This window comes from Culex pipiens, chromosome 3 (genome assembly GCF_016801865.2).
Source record: "Culex pipiens pallens isolate TS chromosome 3, TS_CPP_V2, whole genome shotgun sequence".
Classification (NCBI taxonomy): Eukaryota; Metazoa; Arthropoda; class Insecta; order Diptera; family Culicidae; genus Culex; species Culex pipiens.
In genome coordinates, this window is record NC_068939.1 from 101,551,522 (window position 1) to 101,577,939 (window position 26,418).

The window sequence follows — 26,418 nt, forward strand, 5'->3', positions numbered from 1 at the left end:
CCCCAAGAAATCGCTCCCTCTCCTTTGTTCTGCTGTTCGTAAAGCTGTTTCTTGACCCCTTTCCTTTCGATCTCCATTAGGTTTTACGCCGACTCGGTTTTTAGGTTAGAAATTTGACAGCTTGGCTGCACTGTTTACATTTTTTGCACGTGGCTCAGTAAAAATGTGTGTGTGTGTGCGCTCGTGACGTCACGCTGTAAAACCTAATACTGATCTTTATATGTGGATGACAGTCGTGACGTAGCCGATATTCTTCGGCTTTTGTAATGAGCGTGTATTTTTGACTCGACCTCCTCTGCTGGCAACCCTACCGACCGTGCACGATTGACAACGCAAACAGTTTTTTTTTCATCTCATTTTCGATTCCACCCGCCTCTCCTTTGCTGCAGCAGAATTTCTCTTTTTTGTGTGTTCCGATGATCTAGATTCCAGCCTGACGGGACGGGAAACGTGAGTAATTTCAACAAGTAATTCAGCCAACGAGGATGACTTCAAAGCTGGAAATTAACGTGCGAAGTCTGCTGAAGCAGTGCGAGGAGATGGCTACGGTGGACCAGCAGGACTGGAGGTTGTCCAAATATATCAAATCGTTGGACACGATGATCCAGGAGCTGGAGGAACAATTTGAGTAGGTTCTGTCGGATGGGGTGATTGTTGTGCATGTTTTAAGTTTTATGTCCTTTTTTTATTTTTTATTTAGAAATCCAGAGGACAAAATGATCTCAGAGTATCGCAGCCGATGTTCGGAGCTGAAGAAAGCCTCCAACTATGTGGAACCTGCCGCAAATCTTGACCAGAAGCAGCGGCTCAAGTCCAAGCTGAAAGCCAGCGGAGACACGGGCGATGACGTGCTGCGGGAGATCCGCCAGATCCACGACCAAAAGTACCAAAAGGAACTGCGCAGCGAACTGTTCAACGGGAACTTTAACTCGACGATTCGGCGCCGGGCCGGCCAGAAGGTGGCCGAGAATCTGGAACAGACGGTCAAACAGTACTCGGACGTGCAGGAAAAGATCGCCGAAGACATGCTGCTGCTGACGAGGAATCTGAAGGAGCAAACCGAAACGGCCAACAAGATTATCAAAAAGGACACGGAGGTTTGGGGATTGTCTCGAAGGGGAGAACTTCCTTTTTAAAATTGTTTGTTTTGTTACCGTTACAGAACGTGAGCAAATCTTCAAAGCTAACCGACCAGAACATGTCCTCGCTGTCGAACGAGTCGGCCAAGCTGCAGGAGAGCTCGAAGAAGGCTTGGAAGTGCTGGATGTGGCTCATGATAGGGCTGGTCATGATGATTTTCATTTGTAAGTATTTTTGGGTTCGATTGACGTCTTCGACTTTAATCGACTTATGTAAATTGAAGATATTTTCAAAAAAAAACTCTTTAATATTTCTTCCTCTATTCCAGTCATGGTCATGTTTATGAAGATAATGAAGAAAAAGACTTACTAACCAAGGATCGACCCCCTGCACCAATATTCCCCGGAGCGAAACTGACACATTCGAGTATCGACAAACTTTGTTTTTTTATTAGCATGCATTGTTTTTTTTTTGTTTTAATGAAAAGAAAAAAAGAGCGTAAATAAATTTTACAGTATTTGCACCTGTTAACATTTGCAGTTATTCTACCTAGAAATGAAAATTACACAAAAACAATCCCGCGATGGTAAATGCTTCCCCTTACATGCCGTTGTAGGCCGGACCGCCGCCACCCTCGGGCACCACCCAGTTGATGTTCTGCGTGACGTCCTTGATGTCGCACGTCTTGCAGTGGATGCAGTTTTGGGCGTTGATCTGGAGCTTCATGTTGCCGCCCTCCTCATTTGGCACGAACTCGTACACCCCGGCCGGGCAAAAGCGCGCCTCCGGGCCGTCGTAGATCGTGAGGTTGTTCTTGACCGGAACGGTGTCGTCTTTGAGCGTCAGATGGGCCGGTTGGTCACCCTCGTGGTTGGTTCCAGTCAGCGCGACCGACGAGAGCAGGTCGAAGCTGATTTTACCGTCCGGTTTAGGATATTCGATGGGTTTGAACTCTTTGGCCGGCTTGAGGCGGGTGTGATCGGGGGCACCGTGATTAAGGGTCCACGGTTCGCGACCTCCGAGCAGAAGCGTAAAGCCGCTGTAGGCAACTCCGCCGAGCAGTCCCAGCGGGTTGTGGAAGCTGGGTCGTGCGTTGCGAACCTTGTACAAATCCTTCCAGCAGTACGACTCTTTGATGCGGTCGGTGTAATCTTTCGGTTCCAGGCCAACCGTGTCCTGGGTCGCGCCGGATAGGATAGCTTCACAGGCGCTTTCCGCCGCCAACATGCCACTCTTCATAGCGTAGTGACTTCCCTTGACACGGGGAACGTTCATGAAGCCGGCGCCGCACCCAACTAAACATCCGCCGGGGAACGTCAGCTTGGGAATGCTCTGGTAGCCACCCTCGTTCAAGGCACGTGCTCCGTACGCAATGCGATTGCCACCTTCAAACACACCCCGGACGGTCGGGTGCGTTTTGAACCGCTGAAACTCCTGGAACGGACTGATGTAAGGATTTACGTAGTCCAACCCGACGACGAATCCGACCGCGACCAGCGGCGTTGGTTCGTTCAAGTGGTACAAAAAAGATCCTCCGTACGTGTTCTTGTCCAGCGGCCAACCGATCGTGTGCTCAACCAGACCGGGCTGATGGTTCTCGGGCTTTATCTCCCAAACCTCCTTCAACCCAATTCCGTACGTTTGCGGTTCGTTCTCTGCGTTCAGTCCAAACTTGGCCATCAGCTGCTTCGACAGGTGACCGCGGCAACCCTCGGCAAAGATCGTCGTCTTGGCGTGCAATTCCATGCCGCGAGCAAACGTGTCCTTTGGCGCGCCGTTCTTCGCAATACCAACGTCTCCGGTGGCAATCCCTTTCACCGATCCGTCCTCGTGGAATAAAACTTCCGCCGCGGCAGTTCCAGGATAAATCTCGACTCCCAGCGCTTCCGCCTGCTGGCCAAGCCAAGCCACAACGTGCCCCAGCCTAACCACATAATTTCCTTTGTTGTCCATGGGCCACCCGGGGAAGATCGGAATCGGCAATCGCGAACCCTCAGTCAGATACGAAAATTTGTCGTGCGTCACGGGCGTGTTGAGCGGCGCTTCCTGCTCCTTCCAGTCGGGAATAAGCTCGTTCAGTGCCACCGGATCCAGGCACGCCCCGGACAAAATGTGCCCTCCAATCTCCGACGCCTTTTCAACCAAACAAACGCGCAGCTCTTGGCCCTTCTCCGCCGCAATCTGCTTCGCTCGGATGGCCGCGGAAAACCCGGCCGGACCGCCGCCCACAATCAGCAGATCGGCCTCGTCCGCAAATCGCTCCATGTCCACCTCTGAAATCCAAAAATAGTTCTTAAGAGCGAGTCCACGAGCAAAGCATACCCATCTCGCATCGACCTCACCAATCTACCTGAAATTTTCAGGGGTTGTTTGTACATATATAACTAGCATCTGGTAAAAATATGAGCACTCTAGGTCAACGGGAAGTGGGGCAAATCGGGACACAAATTTGAAGGTTCAAAAACGTCAAAAATTTTAAAAAGGCTATAACTTAGGCAAAATTCAATTTAATTTCAAAATTCAAAATGCATCTTAAAGGGCTTTAAAAATGCAACAAAATGCAGGGTAGAGCATCTCAATTGGTTATTTCTAAAGGGAGTTATTGACATTTTAGTGAAAAAATAGCATAATTTTCAAACTCAAATAAAAAGTGTTCCATCCAGATATCAGCTCGGATCGACCTGCAGCTTGTAGGGGACATCTGGAACTACCATCTGAGACTGAGACCGCTTTGGGTAAGGCAGTTTAACATGTTGAATAGACACTTTTACTTTTAGTGAATTTTTTGGTTGTAAATTTTTGCTCGGGGGACCCCTTAGATCCCATTTTATGGTGATAATTTTATCACATTCGTTTTCCTGAGACAATTTTACAATAGAAACATACATAAAAACGTATATTATCATCCATTTTAACCCTTTAAAAAATAAAAGATTAAAAAAATTAAGAAGCTGCTTTTTTCTGGTGTCATCTAGTATCCTTGGAAACGAACTTGATTTTCAATAAATGTGAATCAAAGTTTTTTTTTTAACTTTCATTTTTTAAAGGGTTAAAATGGATGATAATATACATTTTTATGTATGTTTCTATTGTAAAATTGTCTCAGGAACACGAATATGATAAAATTATCACCATAAAATGGGATCTAAGGGGTCCCCCGAGCAAAAATTTACAACCAAAAAATTCACTAAAAGTAAAAGTGTCTATTCAATATGTTAAACTGCCTTACCCAAAGCGGTCTCAGTCTCAGATGGTAGTTCCAGATGTCCCCTACAAGCTGCAGGTCGATCCGAGTTGATATCTGGATGGAACACTTTTTTATTTGAGTTTGAAAATTATGCTATTTTTTCACTAAAATGCCAATAACTCCCTTTAGAATTAACCAATTGGGATGCTCTACCCTGCATTTTGTTGCATTTTTGAAGCCCTTTAAGATGCATTTTGAATTTTGAAATTAAATTGAATTTTGCCTAAGTTATAGCTTTTTTAAGATTTTTTACGTTTTTGAACCTTCAAACTTTGTGTCCCGATTTGCCCCACTTCCCGTTGACCTAGAGTGCTCATATTTTGGCCAGATGCTAGTTTTATATGTACAAACAACCCCTGAAAATTTCAGGCAGATTGGTGAGGTCTAAACGACGTCCCATACAAAGGGGTATGCCCTGTTCGTGGACTCGCTCTTAAGTCATCCTCATAATTAGCAAGACTCTCAATCATCTTACCGGCCCATCGGGAGTCTTTTTCGCGCGGTTTGACCGTGTAGTGGGTGGTGATGCTCGGGAACTGGGCCGATGCCGCCTCGGCCGAGTAGAACCGTTGCGCGTTCAGCAAAGCTCGGGAATCTGTGTAGATAGTGCAAAGATTAGTTATGAGTCACTTGAAGGTTATGTCACTGATTGGCTGAGCCACCAACAGGCAAGCTTGAGCGCTGGGTTCAAAGTACAAACATCACCCAGCTCAAGTTTGTGTTTGGAAAACGAACAAAGCTTGATTGAATACATTGAGACTAAAAGCTTTGATGTTGTTTGAATAATGTATATTAATTAAAGCAAAAATGCGTTTGACTGGACAATCAAATGCTTTTTTTTTGCGTAACATTATGAAATATTATCGATACTCACACTTGGAAAGCTGCAAAATATTCCGCGCCATGATCGTCGGATGTTCTTATCACTAGAACTGATTATATAATAGATCTAGCGTAAACTTAACATTCAACTAATATTTCGATTATTCGTCGCGGAAATCCTGCTGCGCCTGAGGACGTGGAGATAATCGTGTCGATTAATCAAAGCAGCCTCGGTGCAACAAGTGATGATCTCCGAACCTCCTTCAGCTGCTTCTCGTTGACAACTGTCGAGTTGGACAAGGTCGATTCTGCTGTGTTATCACTTTGATCCCATTCCTCGGTAGAAAGGCAACGATACTGATGTTTATCCCAACTTCAAGTGCCAGTTGAGCAACTTAAGTTCAAAAATAACGAAAGAAAACTTATCAAAAACTGAAACACAATGTTGGCTAAAGGAGAAATTCACAACAAACTTTTGATTCGAACTGCAGCAGCTGATGAAGTGCACTTTTATTTAATGACAAAGCATATCAACTGTCATCATTGGACACACGTTCGATTGAAACCAATAAGATTTTGGTATCGTTCGGTTCATTTTTTGTTATAAATGGAGTTACCCTAAATTGGTTTGACCGAACTGGTTTGAAATTTTGAAAAAGTTAACCCTCTCCCGCCTATCATTTTTCCGTTGCTCCGACTTTGAACTCCTATCTCTTGGAACAGGGATATTCATTATTTATACATTATTTTAAAATTAAACTAAATAATTAAACTAACGTAGTGCAGAGTTTATCCTTACAGGCTATCAATAACTAATAAAACAACAAATTATTACAATATAACTCAGCAGTGCATCAATTCATCAGAACATCCTGGAGCGCCTACTACGTCCGTAGTGCTTTACCCATAATCAAAGATTTGGAAATCCTGACCGTAGGGGTTTTAACTAGTAGCGTACTGGACTTCCAGAGGTCGTGTGTTCGTTGCCCATACCCGAATGATAAAGATTCAGAATTAAAAATGCTTAAACATTACACAATAAAACTACCGATCAACCAAACCACGTAAAAGGTCAAATACGAAGTCTAGAGCTTTTTTAAATGTCAACATCCAATTATCAATCCGATTATAAACATAATAAACCTTTGAAAGACAATACCTTATATATAGAACCTTTTAAAAATACTCTACACTGAAATAAAAAAAAGTACCAAATTCTAAAATTCTAGGAATTTTTGCTCAATTAGCGGTATACGCACTTCGGAAGGAACCGGTCAAGAAAAAAATCAAATGGGCAGCAGCGGCAGCGCAAGCAAGTCAGAGAGGGGTGTACCCCATTTGGCATAATGGACATTTGGCATAACGGGTTTTCAAGATGGACGTTTGGCATAATGGACGTTTGGCATAATTGGTCCAAGACATCAGGGACGTTTGGCATAATGGACATTTGGCATAATGGACGTTTGGCATAATTCGTTCAAAAACCATCAAGGACGTTTGGCATAATGGACGTTTGGCATAATGGACGTTTGGCATAATGGACATGATTATTACTAGCTTGTTTTTTTGTTAATTATTTGTCATTTTCACGAATGAAAATGTATATTTTTTACCTTTTTTATATTACTTTAAGAGATTAACATTTTTTTCTATAAAAAATTAGGTATCTCTATATTTTTTCCCAATAGTAAATTCTTTCCATTTTGAATAATTCACAATAAATCTTTTCAATGAAATTTTGATATTTTTATTAAATAATTAACATATCTCTTGTAAGCTTAAGATTTTTCCCCTTTCAATATAATTAGGAGTAATTTTTTAAATGAAATTTTCCCTTCTTTTATATGAAATTCATGATGAGAAAAACCTCTTCAAATCTTCGACAATTGAGCTTTTATAATGCAATTTTCCCTTCTTTTGATCAAAATTTTACTTGAAGAAGGAAATTTCTAAATAAATTCACATTTTTCCCTTCTTTTTCGAATATAATCTAAAGAAACCCTAGAACTGGGCAGCACTCATCCGACACGAGACTAGCGGAAAGATTCACTGACACAGAGAACACAGTTCTACATGACCGAGAGAATTATGCCCTCGAGTCCATTTTCAAGAAAAAGTTCATCCTTCAAAACAAAAAGTGTTCTCTACGGGAACTGAACCAGAGACTAATAATAGACTAACTCAATGACTAAACTGCCTTGGCCACAGCAGCTTGGTGACACAAGATTAGTCAGATTTCGATGTATGACTCTTGTTGCAGATTTACTGTTTCAATTAATTAATTAAATTAATTGTTTTACAGGTATGAGTTGGTACCATTATTCTATCGAGTTTAGCATTGAGCTCTCTATAAATTTTGATGGAATTATACTCTCGATCCTGTATTTTGGGTGAATGGATGTCGATGTTGCTTTTCTTTAAATATTTTGCAATTAAGTTTTTTAATTCAATTTTCCCATCATTTTTTATATTTAACTTGAAGAAGGGAAACTCTCTTATAGATGTTGTCTTTAAACATTTATATAATTTCTGCACATTTTTTCTCTGTTGGTTTAATTTTTGCAATAAAGTTGTTTATGGAATTTTCCCTTCTTTTATTTATTCAATACTAATCTTAAAGAAGGGACAACTGCCTAAAAAATGCTGATTAAATGTTATTTTTAAGAGAGGTAGGTGAAAAACATAAAAATATTGCGATAGTCAAACATTTAAAGAGTGTCAAAATGTGAATCTTTAAATTTACTTTTCCTTCCATAAGTTGAATTTTATATAAATAAATATAAATTTTATAAAAAAATTCATAATCGAAGTTTATTGTCAAATATTCGAAAAGTATTGTTTTTAGAGATTTTCCCTTCTAAAAGTTGAATTTAAAATAAAAGAAGGGAAAATTTCAAAACTCATTTGTCAAATATTTAAAGAAAGAAAACATGTACATCCCTTATTAAGGATGAATATTAAAGAAGAAAAAATTGCATAAAAACAATGATTGCAAAATTTTGAAAAAAAAAACAAACTGCACATTTTTTGAGAGATTTTACCTTATTTGAGCTTTAAAATAAAAGAAGAGCAAATTGCTTTAAAAAATTTAAATGCATTTCGTTAAATAAGAGCAAAATGTACATACATTCTTTAGGTTGAATTTGAAAAAGGAGGGGAAAGGGTAAACAGTATAAATTTTTTATTGCTAAATTTCAAAGACTGGCAAAACTTACATCACTTTGTTAGGTTGAATTTAAAATAAAAGAAAGAATAATTGAATACAAAAAAATAGCTGCAAAATATTTCAAATGAAGACAAATCTCAATATTATATATTTATGAAAAAAAAAATGCATTTTATATTTATGAAAAATTGCATTTTAAAGGAAAAAAATTACATCTATTGGGAGAAAATGACAAAGATATTGGATTTCTTGAAAACAAAAATCATTTTTAAAGTAAAGTTATCTGCTAAGAAAAAAGAAAAAAAAACCTATAAATTATTATTCTTTACAAAAAATAAATACTAATTGAACAAAAAAAAGCTAGCAAAAATTATGCCAAACGTCCATTATGCCAAACGTCCTTGATGGGTTTTGAACGAATTATGCCAAACGTCCATTATGCCAAATGTCCATTATGCCAAACGTCCCTGATGTCTTGGACCAATTATGCCAAACGTCCATTATGCCAAACGTCCATCTTGAAAACCCGTTATGCCAAATGTCCATTATGCCAAATGGGGTACACCCGTCAGAGAGGGTGAAGAAAAGCCCCAAGAAATCGCTCCCTCTCCTTTGTTCTGCTGTTCGTAAAGCTGTTTCTTGACCCCTTTCCTTTCGATCTGCATACTAGCCTTTTCCTTATTTAGTAATTGGGTTTTTTTGATTACTTAATAACTGGAGTAACATTTGAAAGGGGCGGCACTAGAGACCCTAAATAGGGAGACTATTAAGGATCTCTACCTTTCATTACACGCGTTTAAATGGGACCGAAGACCGTAAGAGCAATGTCGTACCGCCCCTTTCAAATGTTGCTCCATATAAGAAAAGTAGGCAAAATTCCTAGAATTTAGGAATTTGGTACTTTTTTTATTTCAGTATAGATGTGTAAACAAACAATCCATCCACGAACGAGCAAGATAGATTGTTTGTTTATACTTCATTGTCCTGAAGGAAGAATCCTAATCAAACAATACTTTTTCGCCATTTGAGCCATTTCGCCTTTTGTGCTATTTCGCCTAGCGTGGTGGGTCTACTTTTTCGCCCTTGGAATTTTCGCCTTTCGAGATCGCCTTTTGTGGCAATCCCAAACTCCAAACTGCGTTCCCCCCAACCACAGACTGTGCCCCAACTGCGTTACGTAACAAAAGTACGCTCCCTATGGTCAAAAATTTTGCCGCCAAGTTATGATTATTTGAAATAAAAAAAGGTTTTTGTGAAAATTCGAAAGTATACACCGAGGTATACACATACAATTTGTTGACCACATTTTTTAAATCGACTACTTCATCGTCTTCATGTTGCTCACTTTATTCTCGTGTACGTACACGCAATACATACGCACGTAGAATACTTATTACATTATGTATTACATACGCACGTAGATTATTTATTACATAAACGGCCACGTGTGAAGTTTTTGTGAAAAATTGATTTTCTCCAAATTTCTAGAAAAAAAGTACAGTCATCCCACATATTCGGAACACCCATAAATTCGGAACACTTTTGTGATAATTGGAGCCTAAAATTTCAAAAGGGCACACAACTATTGTTAACAATAGCACAGTTTGCATAAATAGACAGTTTGCATAAGGTGTGAGAGGGATACACACTTGTTTACAAAAGTTTTGTGCCCTAATGAAAAGGAAAGCACGAATTTGTCAATAGCATTCCAATTGCACATTTTCTGTCGAACATTCTGTATTTAGAACCTGTATTCTCTATTTCAGTGGTAAAAGTAGTACTTTTTAAACAAAAAACTGCATTTCAAGACGATTTTATTCCGAGCAGCAACACACTGCCTCCAAATTGCCTGTTCCATAATTGTGGTTTGTTATTGTGCCTCCCACAATTGTGGAACACCTGAATTTAAATGTCATTTTCACAAAAAGTTATCAATCCATTCATAAAATATTACAAAGCATGAGTTTCATTGGTTTCAGTTCGTGAAGTAAATATTTTGTAAAAAATATTTAGTCTTGGAGAGAACCAAAGTTTGCATACATCCGTAAGAAAAAAGTGTTCCGAATTTGTGGATTTCAAGGGTCAAAGTTTTTCGCTTCGCTTCGCTTCGCTAGGAGACGGTGATTTTAGCGGATTGCAGACTGGATTTTCGCCATGTGATGTGATGATTGTCTAAGCCCAAGTTGCCTAGGAATCGATAATTGGGAATAGAACCAATTCCACCTGAACCAGATTTTCACCACCATGGCAGCCGTCCATTGCCGGCCGCTCCCATCTCCACCGCGCACCAGGGACAAGGATAGGGGATTTGGAAGACGGGAAGTGTTGATGCTCCACTTTTTTCAGAGTATTAAGGGAAAATCTCCACGGTATCCTCAAGTAAGTTTCGCTTGGAGTTGGACGGTTTTTGGGAAGGTGAATGGCCTGAGGAGCCACCCTAGGCGAGTGGTAACGACCGTTTGCATTGTTGTTCGAATTCTTCGTGTGTTGATTTCAAGGGTCAAAGTTTTTCTTCGAAAACTTGATATGAAAATTAAAATTTGCAGTTGTTTGATACACTCAATTATCAATTTGCTATGATTGTTTGAACATTGGCCGATCTGTAAACTGTTCCGAATATGAGGGATGACTGTACTGCATATTTTTGATTTTTCTGAAAGAGCACACGATTCTGCACGGTGTGTTTTCTGGACAATCGTAAGGAGAAAACATAGTCATCGCTACTTTCAAATGTGTCTTATAGGAAATTTTCTCAGCTTTCCTGTCTGCTCTGATTTAGCTTTAGCTATGTTTATGAAGGTGTTTTCAACATTCTTAGTTGAAACACAAAATTTTAATGATACTTTTAACAGTAAAAAAGTTGAAAAATATTTATATTTACTTTATACCTATGAAAATATGATTTTTGAAGCATGCAACAGTAATTTGAAGTACATTTCCGATTTTAAATCATGTTTTGTATCTTTGTTCCTGGTTAATGGTTAAATCCTGGTGATATTTCCTTAAACAAAGGCAATATCATATTTATTCATAAAAATGCAATAACAATCTTACATCTGCAAAAAAAATGGTAGTATCAGCTAAATCAGAGCAGACACGTTAGATATGTTCACAAAAATTATGTAATAATCTATCAATTGTAGTAAAAGTTTCATTTAAATACGGTTTTTAATTCTAATTATTGAATAAATTCCACAAGTTCAAAACTCAGTTAAAATATAATTTTGAAAATGTTAAACTATTTGCAACAATCTACAAATTTGTTTCTTGTCTTATTTTGCCCATTTTGATGAGTAAAAGACACATAAAACGCATCATTTGACTAGTTTTCTGAACTGTTTTAAAAAAGTTTTGCATAAATGATGAAGGATTTTTAAACAAAAAACTTAAAATAAAGATGTCTCAGAAATTTTTCGATGAAACATTTCGCTCTCAGAAGCATTGGAAAGCTGAGAAAATTTCCTATAAGACACATTTGAAAGTAGCGATGACTATTTTTTCCTGATAAGGTTGTTCTATAAAACACGCCGTGTCTGAACAAAACTGCATCAATAACTCAAAAGTGATGAAAATGCAAAAATAGCTTTCCCACACAATTATTCGATTTTTTTTATATACAAATCTAATCTACCCTCGACTATCGACGCGTCATTCCCTTAGTGAGAATATTTTCAACTCAACAGGAAATTGATTGCCTGGAACTAAGTTTCAATTCAAAAGAAGCACCTAGACCATATATTTTCTTCCGCAGAGCTTGATTGACGAGGCTCTCCCAAGGAAGATTTTTTGTTTGCTCAATTTTAATGGCGCACTACACGTGTTATGCCTCTTCGCCCGCTTATTTTCCCGCCAGCATAATAATGCATCCCATCAAAACGGCAATGATGAGTGATGTGCACGGACCCGTAAACGAGTGCAAAACATATCAAACGCAACAGCTTCTGCCATGGCTCGACTCGACAGCCTCTTGATCACATTGTTATCCCAGCAGCAGCACCTCAATTCAAAAAAAAAAAAAAGAGTGATAGCAACATTCTGCCCTCACTTGATGTGGTTTTGACGCGCGCAGGTGTGTTTGCGTGAAAGTGGGAAGATGTTCTTTCAAGTTTCTCTATTATAAAAATTGCGCATTTTGTTTGCAGCGTTCGAACTGACCCGAGCATGTCGAAGTGGGATTGTGATGGAATGGAATTTCTTTTAGTTTGAAAAAGAAAGGATAAGAAAACGTGATGTTTTACATAAAATTTAAACTTTTTAGTTTTTATTAAAAATTATTTGTTTTACTTACACTTTTTTATATGTACAAATTTATTAACAGTTGATCAAATGATGTAATAGAAAACTAATCCAACTAATGCTAACCAATGAGTTGTATAGTCCAAGCTTTGCCATTTCTTGAGAGCATCAACTAGTGAGAAACCATTATCACCTTCGAGTATGAATCCTAAATACGCGAGATTTATCACACAAAGAATGAAGAATATTGTGTTTATCAGAATAGAAAGCACCTTCGTTTTCCCTACTTTATGTTTGCTGCAGGATGTCGAACATTTGTTAACCAAAACACATGCCGAAAATATTGCTGCTAACTTTTTTCGAATGTTGTACTCCACATAACTCCACAGTCCTAAGGTAAGAAGCACAGCCCATAGTTGAAAGTTGAGACCGTGGAGTAAAGACGACACCATGTAGGTTACAAAAAGTGCAGTAAATGTCCCGCTAGGTTTAACTACGCGAAATACGTATTGCTTTAGAAAGATATGCATTGGAATGTTCCAAACCACAACTACGTCAACTAGGGATCTGGGAATTTCTATACTCAGAGGACGCACAACAACGTACCCGAAATAGCTGACGTAACGATCTGTTGGTGATTTTGGGGCTGTATTTTTAATACCGGTAAAACCGTACGAAACCATAGTCGCTTGGGAAAGAAATGATATAAAGTAATGACTTGTTCGGAAGGAGAATGCAGATCCGTATGCGGATACCCACTTCCAAGGATGACCAAAAAATAGTGAGGCATCGGTGCAGTTTGATAACAGCACACATGATATGGACACAACTAAATTAATAAGAATTTGTGTAAAGTATCTTAAATTAATACTGAAATGTGATTTTTGTTTAGTTTGTACGGTAAGGTATTCGCCGAATGATGTCCAAGGTCCAAAGATACAATTTGCCGGACAACAAATGTAACCTAAAAACGAAAGTATAGAGAATGCATCCTTAAGTCTCGCATCTGCTCTCGTATCGAAAGCAAGCGAAATAGCCTTCATAACGGCAATCATCAGCACTCCACGGGCATGGTGCCACGCTCCACGATCTTCCTCGATAATCTCACACAGGATTAAGTACATCACAGCGTAAATACTTATAATATAATCGAATCTAAGCCTGCAATACTGCCATATGAAGGATGCTTTCAGCAACAGGTAGGTGGAAATCAGCAACATAATCACATAGAGATGGCCACTTTGCATGGTGCTGTACAGCAGGTATATTCCGACTCCAGAACTGAGGATGTGTGCGATGAACCCTTTGGCTGGTGCATATCGCGATTGCAGTTTTAAACAACAGCACAATAATATGTTGGCCCCAATGAACGGAAGGATGTACGCTGATATCTGAAGAAACGATGGAAGCACACATGATTGATACAAATCACTCCACTCCAGTTGTTCGTCCTCGTAACCGGTCAGGTCTAGCTCCTGGAGGTCCTCGTACTGAGTGTCGTAGTAGTCTTCACTATCGTCGTATGCATCGTATAGACAATCGGACATGTTGAATGATATTTTCTGATGAAAGTAAAACTCAAAAAACTGCTTTAATCGTAGACAACATCACATTTCACTAGTTGTGTTAATTAATCAGAAACAAATTATGTTTCGGATAGCATTGTAACTTTACTAAATAACTATGAACAAACGATTTTTAACTCCAACAACTTCAAACACGTCTACCCGGCATCAGCGAAAACATTGAGAAGCTGGGAAACGGACTGACGGAGAGAGAGAGAGAGCCTGCTTTTTGACAGTTGTTTGGGACTGTCCGAAAACTACGTGGCTATAAAATTATGACCGTAGATGAAAATTTATCTGTTTACATTAAAATGTAATTTTTTGCCAATACATTTATTAATTTAGTAAAAGCCTGGGCAAAAAGTAAGTTTGATCCACGAGAACAAAAATTACGATGGTCCATACTGTTTTGGCAGGTTGCTCAAACGAAACCATAACAACGTTTTCGCTTCAGGTATTTAAAAACGTGGGTTGTATAGAAAACCTAGATGTTTGGGAATCAAAAGATCGGAAATTTAATGCCCTTTCCGATGCCACATAGGTTGACTTGTGAATCGTGGCCCTGTTCGGATGCCAGCGGATTTTCCGACGACGTAATTCCAGGTTGGTACGAAATTCCAACGAAAAATCTATGCTATCGATATAAAAACCCACAAAACGGTGTTATACCGACTCCAAAATGTTTATTTGGCAATTCTTTGGTAATATATTGACATTTAGTTGAATTAAAAGTTTGCAAAATTAAGTTTAGATAAGTTTTATATAGAATTTCCAGAGTTATATAAACTTTTATGCTAAGTATTTAGTAAACTTTATCAAATCAAAACCAAATCAAATTATTCGCTCTACAGCATTGCCTTGGCGTTCTCGATTGCGAAATTCCTACTCGAAACTAGGTGTCCGAAGGCTTGACAGGACCCAGGGAGACGACTTCTACACCTGGACTGATCTAACGACCTAATATTTTAGGTTTGTCCGGGGCCAATATTTACTTCCCGACGAAAGGCGTGATCAGACAAATCTTGTCTCAAAATTTGCCACCGGGACCTTCTGGGATCGAACCCAGGCCGACTGGGTGAGAGGCAACCACGCTTACCCCTACACCACGGTCCCGGCTTTATAGATTAATTTTATATTCAATCCAAATTATTTTTTTAATCAGTCAAGAATGCCTTTTTGGAGTTGGGAGACTGGATTTATGGTGATTTGTCAACAAATAACATTATTTATGTTAATTTTTCAAAAGATGTACAAACTTTTTTTGCACCTTTTTTGATTGCTGTAATAGTATTTGTTATATAACTTTTTATGGAAATCATCTTTTCATGAGCTTTTTATAGCAAAATGTTCGGCATGAGTTTCTGAACAAAACGTAGTACTACACTCAAAGGAAAAATATATCTCAAAATCTGCAACAGTGGATTTGCTACAGAAAATGTCACATTTTATTACATTTTTTACAGCAAGCCCGTTGATCATTTTTGCCCGGGTGTAAACATTTCAGCGATCTGCAGTTCTCACCAACACAAATAATGCTGGCCCGTCCCCAAGCAACACTGCAAAGAGAAGAATATGTTGGTGCTCTTTCACTCACATTTCACCTAGCGTCCATGGCGCGGTGGTAGCGTGTCGGATCAATAATCAAGAAGTTAGTGGTTCAATCCTCGTTTTTTTTTGTGAAATACAACCAAAAAGCCGTCGGTAATGTCGATAATTGTCGGTAACGGGCAAAAATGTCATACCCCTATATCGCAAAAAATGCATGAGGACAGTTTTCATGCAGATTCTGATATACTTTCATGCCGCCATCCATCACAATCATGCGACCGCCGTTTGGGTGTAGGTTTCTGTCAAACTTTAAATTATTTACAAGTTTCATCATAATATTTGCATAGTGCCCAAGGGGTGTAAATACTTTTTTTACATACTGTAGGTTCGAATCCAAAACCTACCATAAGAAAAAAAATCTTCTAATTTATGCGTTCAAGTAACTCTGGTTTACTTGATTCTAACACATTTTGAGGTTTTAAGCCACAGACTTTGGAATCGTATTTTTTTTTTAAATAATGAGTCGAGCAGCATTGTACAGAACAGTTTCAAAAACAAGTGCCACAATATCTCAACACTGCTTTGACCAAACCAGCTCAATTATTTGGTGAAGTGCATGACCGATGCAAGGCCGATTTTCAAAAAAATAATAAAAAAAGAGATAAAATTTACAAATTCATACCAAAAATAAACATATTTTGATTTATATATAAATTTAAAAAAAAATCAAAGTCGCACTTCGTCATGCTCAAGTTAAATGTCTTGAGGCTTATTAGGTCTCAAATCTCCATTCAAAGTTCAATAATTGAAAAAAAAAAATAACAATAAGATGTTGAAGGTTCTATTGAAATGTTGCAATTCTGGCTTGTAATTTCAGTAATTTCGATGCCTCTGTGCTCAATTATGCTATTTAGATAAGAAGCCATCATAGGCATCGATTTTTTTTATGCCCCCTTCCTTCTCGACCTCGTACAGAGCTGAGGGACGAAAAACTTTGAGAATATTTGCTTCGGGCTTAAAAGTACCGTAAACTGGGGTCAATCGGGACACATGGGGCGAATTGGGACAGCAGTTTTAACTATGTTGGAGCACAATATTTTGATTTTTCTGGTTGGTTTCGGTTAGAACAGACTCAGGCCAATAAGGGAGCGTTCTTTTATTACGTAACGCGAAAAATCGGACTTTTAGACCCCCTCCATACAAATTTTAAAAATTTTGTATGGAGCGTAACACGGCCTCCAACCCCCCCTCCCCCCCTACTGCGTTACGTAATAAAAGAACGCTCCCTAAAATGTGTACATCCATTTCCAAATTTAAAAGCTTTAAGTGCTCTAAAAACTGCTGTCCCTATTCAGACTGTAGTCCCGATTCACCCCAGATTACGGTATATTAATTTGAGGTTAAGTAAATAATTAAACCAAGTTTGATGAAAACCAACTGTCTCAACTTCAAAATTTCAACGGAAATTTAAGTACTATCAGCTGAAATTAATTTAAAAAGCGTTTCCCTGCGCTTAGAATCACTTTTAGCATGTTTGAGAGTTGATTAAAAATCTTTATTTGAATATTTGAAATTTTTCGTTGTTAAAGTTTTTTCTTCGCTAAAATTTTAGTTTTCATTAAATCTTTAATTTTTTGAAAATGAACTAGTGTAAAAAGCATTTTAAAACACCTCTTCCATGCAAATGCTGAAACTATGGCTTGTTATTTCAACATTTTTTTAGGGCCTATACGGGGTAGCATTCCAAAATTTCGTCGAGCGAAATGAAACGCCTGATGATGAAACACCATATTTTCAACATTTTGTGCAGGTTAATCTGAGTATATTTAAAGAGAAAAAGTTATTTGACTTCAACTTACTGCTGTTAATAGCTTACAGTTTTCTCTACAGTTTTAAACATAATCAAAAAAGTTGGAAAATTCCATTCCATACAGACGCATATACCATGGCTAATAATGGTGAAATGATTGAAAATGGCCCATCTTGCTAGCCCCATTCCCTGTTTCGTCTCTCGGGCGGGAGTTTAGCCACCATCATGTGTCACTATGTGTATGAATGTTGAGATCCGGGGCCTTTTAACGTATACAGGATGATGCTACTTCCACAGCTTCTGCGTAAATGAGGATTTAAATTTCACCGCTCATCAACAGCACGTTAATTCCATGCTAGAGGAATAAGCAGTTAATAACTGGTGCTGAGCGGAGGCAAATAATGGTAATCTGTAATCGTGATACCCACCACGAAGCCAGTAGAACGTACCGTCTCGTGTATCCTTAGCCCTGGCCAGGCGAGTTCGTGAGTGCGTGAGTTTCTGCTTGCCGCGCATACATGTCTCCAGTTTAGCGCGGGAAGATGGCAAAAAAAGAAGCGGAAGAAAAAGGACTTCCGGCACGGTGCGGCGCTGCTACTGCCATCTGTGGAGTGTGGTAGTGTTATAAAACCGATGTGATCCTCTGTTGTGGTGGTCAGAAGATAAAAAGTGCTGCTACTGATAAGGAGGCAGTGCAGAGCAAGCAAGGTGCCATACAGTGAAACAGTGTTGAAAGTGCTGTGCTGGAGAAGAGAATAAGGATACTTCTTTGGTTGTTGCGGCGTGCCTGTTCCGTGTGCGCTATATCATGAGAACATTATTATTCTGAAAACTGTGCAACATTCGTAAACTTTGTGTTGTGTGGTGCACAGGCATGAGCTTGGCTCATTCGTCCTGAGGATCAGATTTATTTGCTGATAATAAAGTGTAATTTTGTTTAACGAGCGGTAAGTGGAACGAACAAAATATAAGGTTTGTCTTAAAACATTATTTAATATTTTCGGGACCTTAAATTTGTGTTGTCCTTCAACTTGTATTAAGTTGTTCTGTATGGTGATTAAGATCAAACTCACAAATTGGGTACCTCAAAATTAGAATGTTATGCTTTAAAGGTTTACGATACATTTTTTAAGATAAATATTAGGCGGTTGAAGCTGAGCAGTGTGAACTAAAAAAATCCTTTTGCAACGTAACATAAAAACAAGCAGGTATATGCCTAATTGAAACGGATATCATAACAAAATTCTTGCTTGGCCCTTTAAAAAAATTAACAAAATAGAGGAAAATATTTTCAAGTATAAGAAATTTTCAATAAAATGTTAACATGAAAAATCAGAGCAATAGTTGCTGAGACAACGTAATATAAAAATTGATTTAACCAACATTTTGAGCTAATTTGGTCAAAATAGTGTTGAGATATCGTGGCACTCGTTTTTTGAAACTGCTTAATTCAAATTTCATATCTCGGCAATGATGAAAATGCATATTTTAATGCCCTAAAAACAAATTTAAAAAAAGTTAAAGTGTGTGCTCATACCAACCTCTGAAATTTTTGACGATTAACATGTATATATCCCCTTAAGTGAGATAATTTTAAGGAATTTTAGCTTTTGGTCTAGTTCAACGTTATGACCGTGGTCGTGAGGTTACGGGTTTCGCATTTTATGCGGAAGGTGATGGGTTCGATTTCTGTCATGCTCGGCAAAGTCAGATCCCATAAAATAGGAAATCTGTTCACTGGGAATACTGACCGATAGGGGATCGGTATCGAATACCGGCGTGCTGGATTTCCAATCCAGAAATCGTGAGTTCGATTTTCGTACTGGGATGATAAAGTTTTTAAAATACATATATTTTCAATTTAAATTAAATTTGAAATTCATTAATTTAAATTAATTCAAATCAAGAAAAAAGTTTAATTTTTTTCTTTGATAAAGGAACTAAAACAAAAAAAAGTATGTATAGGTTTTGAACACTCTCAGCCAGTGTTGCGATTTTGAGCGCTCATCCGCTCATGAGCGAGCATTTTTCGTTCATTCGTGAGGAGGAGCGCGACGCGAGCTAGCTCACATTTGCTCGTGTTCGTGTTTGCTCATTTATTTTATGAGCGAAAATGCTCATTGCTCGCGCTCGCGCTCATTTTTGCTCATTGAGCAAAATGAGCGGTATTTTTTACTTTTTTTCAGCAGAGCTTCGAGGTTGTTTTTTTTTTAATTGGAGGCTTGAATAGGCTAATCTTAATAATATGGATGAAGTTATTTGTCATATTTTTTGTTTTGAAACTTTTTTTGGAGTCAGAGTTAAGTTGTTACATTAAGATCTGTACACAGTAAAAAACAATAGAAATATTACATCTGGGAAGGGGTACGTCTTTTATGTTAGAAAAATGCGTAATTTTATTTCTGAAAATGTGTTATTTTACCACTTTTCTGGTGTAATGCAACTTTTTCAGTCTAAATCGAGGCAAAATTATAACATTCAAGAGGTAATTTTCAACCTTACAAAATTACACCTTCCAAATGTACACTTTTTTTACTGTGTAGAAATAATTCGATTAATAAAAAAAGTTGATAATAGAGTGACACGTGAAAGTGAACTATTTAATAAAGCTGAAAAGTATCTTAAAAGGAATACAAATATTTTTTCTTGGTAAAACGTTTAGTCATGTTTCAATTCCTGGGCACCTCATCTTGTTTAGTCAATTATTTGTAAATAATTTTACATTATAAATGTCAAATATGTGTCTTAGATAATTTTCACATCAATTATCTTATTTATATGCTGGAGTCGACACAAAAATTAAGTGAGAAATGAGCGTGCTCACAAGTAAAAACATGTTTTGATATAAGAAAAATCGATTACTATCCTATTTACAGCTTTTTTAAGACCTAACAATTCCATTCCTTGACAGAATAAGCTAAAAAGCGAGTCAGCCATTTTTCATTTATCGGGAATTTGATCAAAACTAGTTTTCTAAATTATCAAACTCTGAAAAAAATAGGCTGACAACATTAAAGTTTCATTGTTAATTTGATTTTAGCCAACCGCGGTAAATTTTCTTGAAATATTTCGAATTAACTAAAATCCACCAAAGCATTTACCATTATCACATTGATCACACAAAAAACTGTGGTAGAAAAGTATCCCCCGCAATCCACCGCGATCAATGTTTGACAGTTCGACGCCAATGAATGATTTCAAGAAAATTTACTGCGGTTAACCAAAATTAAATTACCAATGCAACTTTTATGAGTTCATGTCCCTTTTTCGCGATGAAATTATCTTCAAAAGTGGCAATTCAATTGGCCTGTGCCAGATTCATCAACAATACTAAAAATCTACCTGACTTGCTGATGAGTGCTCATTGAGCGCGAGCACATGCGATGAGCATAAGCGAGCTCGAGCTACCTGTTAAGTCCTCATGCTCATAAATGAGCGAGCACGGCTTCTGGCTCGCTCGCTCATTCGCAACCCTGCTCTCAGCAAACATTAAACCTTACACATTTTTTTTGCATAATGTATTGCTAAGGGGCCCTACAAAAAAACGCAAATCAATTCGTGCATTGCTCAAAGTAAATTTTTGAGTCAATCGAAAATGAATTTTCGAAAATCGTTAGGTCGTACAACTTTTGCTAGCAAACTTAGTCGCTTATTAATAATAAAAACACTTTGATTATTTTTTATTGATCGTAATGTTATCACATTTTTGAAGTGCTTCAAAATACCTTCCAAAAGCAAGTGAATTGGATTTTATCAATGTTTAATGTTTCATGCCATAGAGGGTTCATAATTGGTATAAGTTCATCTCATGCGTAGAAAAAACCATCGCTAAAAAAATCATCAAAAAAAAACTACAAAAAATCGCTTTTAAGTCAATAAACAACAACAAAAACAAAAACAAAACGTTTGGATGCTATTTATTCCAAACGAGGAAGAACGCATCATCATCTTCTATGATGAATCCTGACTCAAACTGCTCATCTCACTGACAAATGTTCAGGTTGCTGGCGCTTGTGGAGCTACAAGCGTCAGTAACATTCCAGTCACATTCGTCCGAGATCTACAAACTGACAAGGCGGGCGTCGTTAGTGGCCAATGAATGTTACCTATTTGCACACACATAAGTTTTCGCAGATTTAGTGTTTTATCTTTTCAGCGCATACTGAATCACGGAAACATTGAAACTCCTGCTCAGTCACTTCATGTTTATTTTAGTACCCATGTTCATAGTTTAATTGACACCAGCAATATTTTTTCTGCAATGATCAACGGTGCACTAATGCGGGAAAGCCCACTCGTACTTTTGAAAAATAATCCCGCCAGCAACAAAAGCACACTCCCTAATGCACATCTAATCCGAAAGTTACAACAATAAGCTTTGAAGTTGCTCGCGCTCTCGTCATCAGTTTGGCTATTACAGCATGTACGGACAATCAGTTTGCGGATTCGTGTCATTTCGGTAACAGTAAGCAGACATTTCAATTTTATGCTTTTATTTGGTTTATGCTTTTCCTCACATATAAAAACCGACGGTATGTTAAAGGAGCAGCATAGTTTCTATTACATTTCAAGTATCGATAATATTTACAACAAAAAGGCAAAAATCAAATTCAAACAAACAATGACTTCCTGCAGAGGTCGGCAAATTTTCCATTTTTTTATCTTTGCTCTAATGACCGCCATACTTATCTACACAACTTGTGTGAGCAGTTTTTCATTCATGGTCCACGTGCGTCCCCCTTCCCTCTCCAAGGATGGATGGTTTTAGGAGGAACACTTTGGCCTAATGCCATTGTCGTACTTGAAACTTTGCAATAAAATTACAAATCTCCAATGTATACATGCACGTAGCGACGACATTAGAAGGGGTGGGAGTTTGTATGGGGCGCATAAGTTGCCATACTAAGTTACTCAGAGGAGAATGCAGTTTATGACTCTGGACAAGAACATATTCACACACACACACACACTCACGCACTTGATTTGCGCTCGGCGTACAACAAAAGAAAGTTGTCCTCTCGACCTCTCTTCCCATATGCCTTTTTGCTTCTGTGGAAGTGGAAAAGTTGCCAGAAAGTTGTGCTATCTTGCTTGGTTTGCAAGTGAAGTGCGCCTAAAAGCATGCCGTCATATAAAAGCTGTTAATAATGCCAAACTCACAGATATCGCAATTGATGTCCATATTTCGGGCTATTTGATAAGGATTTGTGTGAGATTGTCATGGGCCGGACTGTACAAGAGAATAAATAAAACTGCACAAATCTCGGATTATTTTCGGCTACTAAAAGTGCCCGAACAATTGCTGAACGAAAAAGTTTGATGCTGTTTCGCCGTTTGCTCTGTAATGCAAACAAAATTAGTTAAATTGAAAGAGTTTGTTCCCCGTTGTCGTTCCCATCGTCATGATATGGGCACCAAAATATAAAACATATTTGCTGGCCAAGAAAATGGGAAAGTTTAACGAGGGCACGCTAATCAGGTTATATGCAGAAGACAGCTTCATAATCGGGAACAGTCTTGATAATAATTTAGTTTGGAACTTTTTGAAGCATTTTGTGCTGCTCTTCTTGCTTGGAATTGTTCAGTTGCGATGGTTGGACGCTTCTGAGTCTTGATTCCAAAAACTAAATTAAAACAAACTGTTTCGTGTGAAAAAGCACGGAATTGTTATATTTAGTTTGAACTTCCTAGGGGAAATATAGTTTGATTTTCGTTGAAGTAGTTGAAACTTACGCATAAATTGCCGAATTCTCAGCGAAAGAAACAATGAATGTCTGAGGTCACAGAAAAATACCCTTCTTTACCATGATATTTTGCATTCACATTTGTCCATATAATTTTTCATACAAATCTGGCAGCAGTCCATACAAAAATGATATGTAAAAATTCAAAAATCTGTATCTTTTGAAGAAATTTTTTGATCGATTTGGTGTCTTCGGCAAAGTTGTAGGTATGGATGTGGACTACACTAAAAAAATGATACACGGTTAAAATTTTTTTGGTGATTTTTAATTTCACTTTTTGTTACTAAAACTTGATATGCAAAAAAAAACTGATATGTTTTAGAAGACATAAAATGCCAAATTTTCAGAAATTTCCAGAATGTGCAAAAAATCTTTGACCGAGTTATGATTTTTTGAATCAATACATTTTTTTTCAAAAAAACGAAATATCGGTCGCAAAAATTTTTCAACTTCATTTTTCGATGTAAAATTGAATTTGTAATCAAAAAGTACTTGAATGAAATTTTGATTAAGTGTACCGTCTTCAAGTTATAGCCATTTTCTGGTCACTTTGTTGAAAATAGTAGTACACGGAGAGACCGGCCAGGGCAAATCTAAGAAATTCTTGGTTAATTTAACTAAAAGTATGGGCTAATTTTTTACACAGCTTTTTTTCAACAATCGATTGTTGATTTTGTTAACCCGAAATTGCTGACCACCAGTAGGTAAAAGTAACAAAAAAATAGTTAGAATTGCCATTTTTGTTGGTTAAATGACCAAAAAGAAATTCTAGCAGTCGACTGCTAGAATATTTTTTTCAGAAAATTAACTATTTTTTTTTGTTTTCAGCTGAATAATTGTTAAATATTCTGTAAAAAACAGGCTGGACAATATTTTTCAACCATTTTTTAACTTTTTTTTTCGTTGTATCAACTGAAATATTTTTGCATGCAGCAAATTATTAGTGGTTTATAACAAAACATTTCTTAATTAAACATAATTTATGTTAGTGTCTATATATATTTTCTTTAATTTTTTAACGATACAGGCTGGGCCGAATTTCTAGCTATATTTTTAACTAATGTCTTACTTGAATACAGAAAAATATTCGTACATGTAGTCAGTAATTAGCTGTAGTTAGCAATATTTTTATTTAATTTGCAGTAAATTTTGTAATAATGCCTCACAAATTAACTTGTTGTACTTGTACTTATTTGTATTTTTTTAATTGTTATTATAAAACATGTTATGTTTGATTAATGTTTAAAAAAAATTATAATAAAAAAAGCATTTTACAAATTTTGTTAAACATGTTCAAAAAATATGTTTAATTTCTCGTAAATTCCTTAAAAGTAGAAACCGAGCAAAAATTTCACCAAGTTTTAAGCTTATATTTTTATTATGTTGTATACAATTAAGTGTTGTATTCACTTACCATCACTGAGAAATCATCCGATAAGTCGTCATCATCTACAACGGTCTCATGTTTAGTTATTTTTCTTGAGGTTGGACACAGAATTTACACCAAGGCGAACCTTTTGCTGCAAATAGACATATGAAATTTATTATTAATCTAATAAAAAAATTAATTCCGGCTCTAAACTGATAAAAGGAACGTAAATAGATGTAATTATAAACAAGAAATATCAATAATGCTACTTACCCAGTTTGCACTAATTTAACAACTACTTTTGGCAACATACTTTCATTGCATTTGATTCAATTTATTTAACGTACTCCGATTCCTGAAAACAATATTTTGAGTTTTACTTACCAGTTTATTGAGCAGTCTTTTTCAACAGCATTTTTAAAATATTAATATCTTCTTTTTTATATATTTTATTTTTTTAGACATTTCCCACCATCGAATTTTTATTTTGATATAATGTGTACGCATTTCCATGTATTTTATGGTTGATGATTCTGAAATATCCATCGTCTCACGCCCGTTGGTCCGTACGGTTTATGCGGAAAACTCCCCTATTCGTGCGCTGGCCACAGCTTTCAACGAGTTCTACCATCTGTTCGACTTCCACGAACCTGTGAGCCGATTTTTGGAAAGACTTCGAACTGAACTCCGAGATCGTTCTCGTTCATCTCGTCCTGCTGAAAACCCGCAACAACGTGCATCAAGAACAAGAAGATCTAGCCGTTAAATCATGTTTTGTTTAAATTTATGTTTTGATAACTTGACTATATTTATGTTTGTTAAGTTCTTATTAGTTTTAAGCAACCAAACTTCATTGAGACCACCGGGTCAGATGATTTCAAATAAACAAATCTCCTTCAAGTAAGCACGAAGGTTCCTGGTGATTCAGTTTTCTAATTAAAAACACAATAGATAAATTGTTGTGTAAAATTAAACCCATACTTACTTAGATTAACCAACATTTTGTTAAATTTGCCCGTGCAAGTATTGTCGTGCAAGAGTTGGCCCGCCTCTTCCTTCCACTGCCCCTCTCTTTCCTCCAAACATTATCATAAAGTCCCCTCGCATCAGAGGTCCCCATTGCGAATGTCCTCGTTTTGCTCTTCACAGTTTATCACCTGCAAAGAAATCATCAACAAACTTACTCACCAATTCCACCTTCACAGTTGCAGCAGTGTGCACTTCGATTTGCCACTTCAACTTAGCCAAATAGTGTAATTTTCACCTTTCACATCCTCTTACTTCACAATTAACAACACAAACTCAACAAACCGACCGCTCTCGTTCGAATCCTGACTTCAAATTACAGATGTAAACAAACCCAAGTTTATCTTCTAAATATTCAACCAAATGTAAATTATATTCAACCAACAAAATTTTTGATTTTCCTAAAACAAAAGCTAACAGTCGAGCACGTTCATTCGAGTTCGGGAAATCTGTTAGCTTTTTGCCTCTAGCATTTTCAACAAACAAGTTATTAAATAAATACTGAATTTTAGTTATTTTAACGGAATATTGGCAGTAACAAGTACGTTTTTGTTAAAATTTACGAAAGTAAAATCAACAATTTTAATTGTTAAAATTTCTGGGCACAGTCTCTCCGTGTAGTTATTCATTTTTTTTAATTAGTGCCCATGTTTGCCCACTTTTGAAAAAATATTTTTGAATAGCTGAGAAAATTCTCTATATTTTGCTTTTTTGAACTTTGTTGATACGATCCTTAGCTGCTGAGATATTGCCATGCAAAGATTTTTGACGTTTTTGAACCTTCCCGTTGACCTAGAGTGCTCAT

At 37.2% G+C, this 26,418-nt stretch overlaps 4 protein-coding genes across 4 annotated transcripts in view; 2 read left to right on the forward strand and 2 right to left on the reverse strand.

The window, feature by feature from the left end:
• The first annotated feature begins 331 nt into the window (after positions 1 to 331).
• Positions 332 to 1,611, forward strand: LOC120418824 (vesicle transport protein USE1). The gene is made up of 4 exons (XM_039581338.2): positions 332 to 628; positions 701 to 1,097; positions 1,163 to 1,304; positions 1,409 to 1,611. Exons 1-4 carry the CDS (start codon positions 486 to 488, stop codon positions 1,450 to 1,452), a joined length of 726 nt encoding a protein of 241 aa, XP_039437272.1. The 5' UTR covers positions 332 to 485; the 3' UTR covers positions 1,453 to 1,611.
• On the reverse strand, positions 1,411 to 5,591 carry LOC120418823 (electron transfer flavoprotein-ubiquinone oxidoreductase, mitochondrial). Its single transcript, XM_039581337.2, has 4 exons — positions 5,408 to 5,591; positions 5,202 to 5,337; positions 4,803 to 4,922; positions 1,411 to 3,353 (listed from the first exon to the last, which is right to left on the reverse strand). The coding sequence occupies exons 2-4, from the start codon at positions 5,230 to 5,232 to the stop codon at positions 1,681 to 1,683; spliced, it is 1,824 nt and encodes a 607-aa protein (XP_039437271.1). The 5' UTR covers positions 5,233 to 5,337; positions 5,408 to 5,591; the 3' UTR covers positions 1,411 to 1,680.
• Positions 5,592 to 12,539: 6,948 nt separating this feature from the next.
• LOC120418850 (protein-serine O-palmitoleoyltransferase porcupine) lies at positions 12,540 to 14,289 on the reverse strand. The gene has a single exon (XM_039581373.2). It carries the CDS (start codon positions 14,096 to 14,098, stop codon positions 12,638 to 12,640), a length of 1,461 nt encoding a protein of 486 aa, XP_039437307.1. The 5' UTR covers positions 14,099 to 14,289; the 3' UTR covers positions 12,540 to 12,637.
• A 3,838-nt stretch (positions 14,290 to 18,127) lies between these two features.
• The window catches only part of LOC120418830 (FMRFamide-related peptides), a 47,783-nt gene continuing 39,492 nt past the window's right edge, over positions 18,128 to 26,418 (forward strand). The window contains exon 1 of the mRNA XM_039581348.2: positions 18,128 to 18,421. The gene's annotated coding sequence lies outside the window, so the exon portion shown is untranslated. The remainder of the gene's footprint in view (positions 18,422 to 26,418) is intronic.

Excerpts from the sequence above, each read along its gene's own strand:
- LOC120418824 (XM_039581338.2), top strand. The coding sequence starts at position 486 with ATGACTTCAAAGCTGGAAATTAACGTGCGAAGTCTGCTGAAGCAGTGC. Across the intron at positions 1,098-1,162 it reads TTATCAAAAAGGACACGGAG|AACGTGAGCAAATCTTCAAA; the intron begins GTTTGGGGATTG and ends TTACCGTTACAG. Across the intron at positions 1,305-1,408 it reads GGTCATGATGATTTTCATTT|TCATGGTCATGTTTATGAAG; the intron begins GTAAGTATTTTT and ends CCTCTATTCCAG.
- LOC120418823 (XM_039581337.2), bottom strand. The coding sequence starts at position 5,232 with ATGGCGCGGAATATTTTGCAGCTTTCCAAGT. Across the intron at positions 4,923-5,201 it reads TATTTTGCAGCTTTCCAAGT|ATTCCCGAGCTTTGCTGAAC; the intron begins GTGAGTATCGAT and ends CTATCTACACAG. Across the intron at positions 3,354-4,802 it reads AAAAGACTCCCGATGGGCCG|AGGTGGACATGGAGCGATTT; the intron begins GTAAGATGATTG and ends TTTGGATTTCAG.
- LOC120418850 (XM_039581373.2), bottom strand. The coding sequence starts at position 14,098 with ATGTCCGATTGTCTATACGATGCATACGACGATAGTGAAGACTACTAC.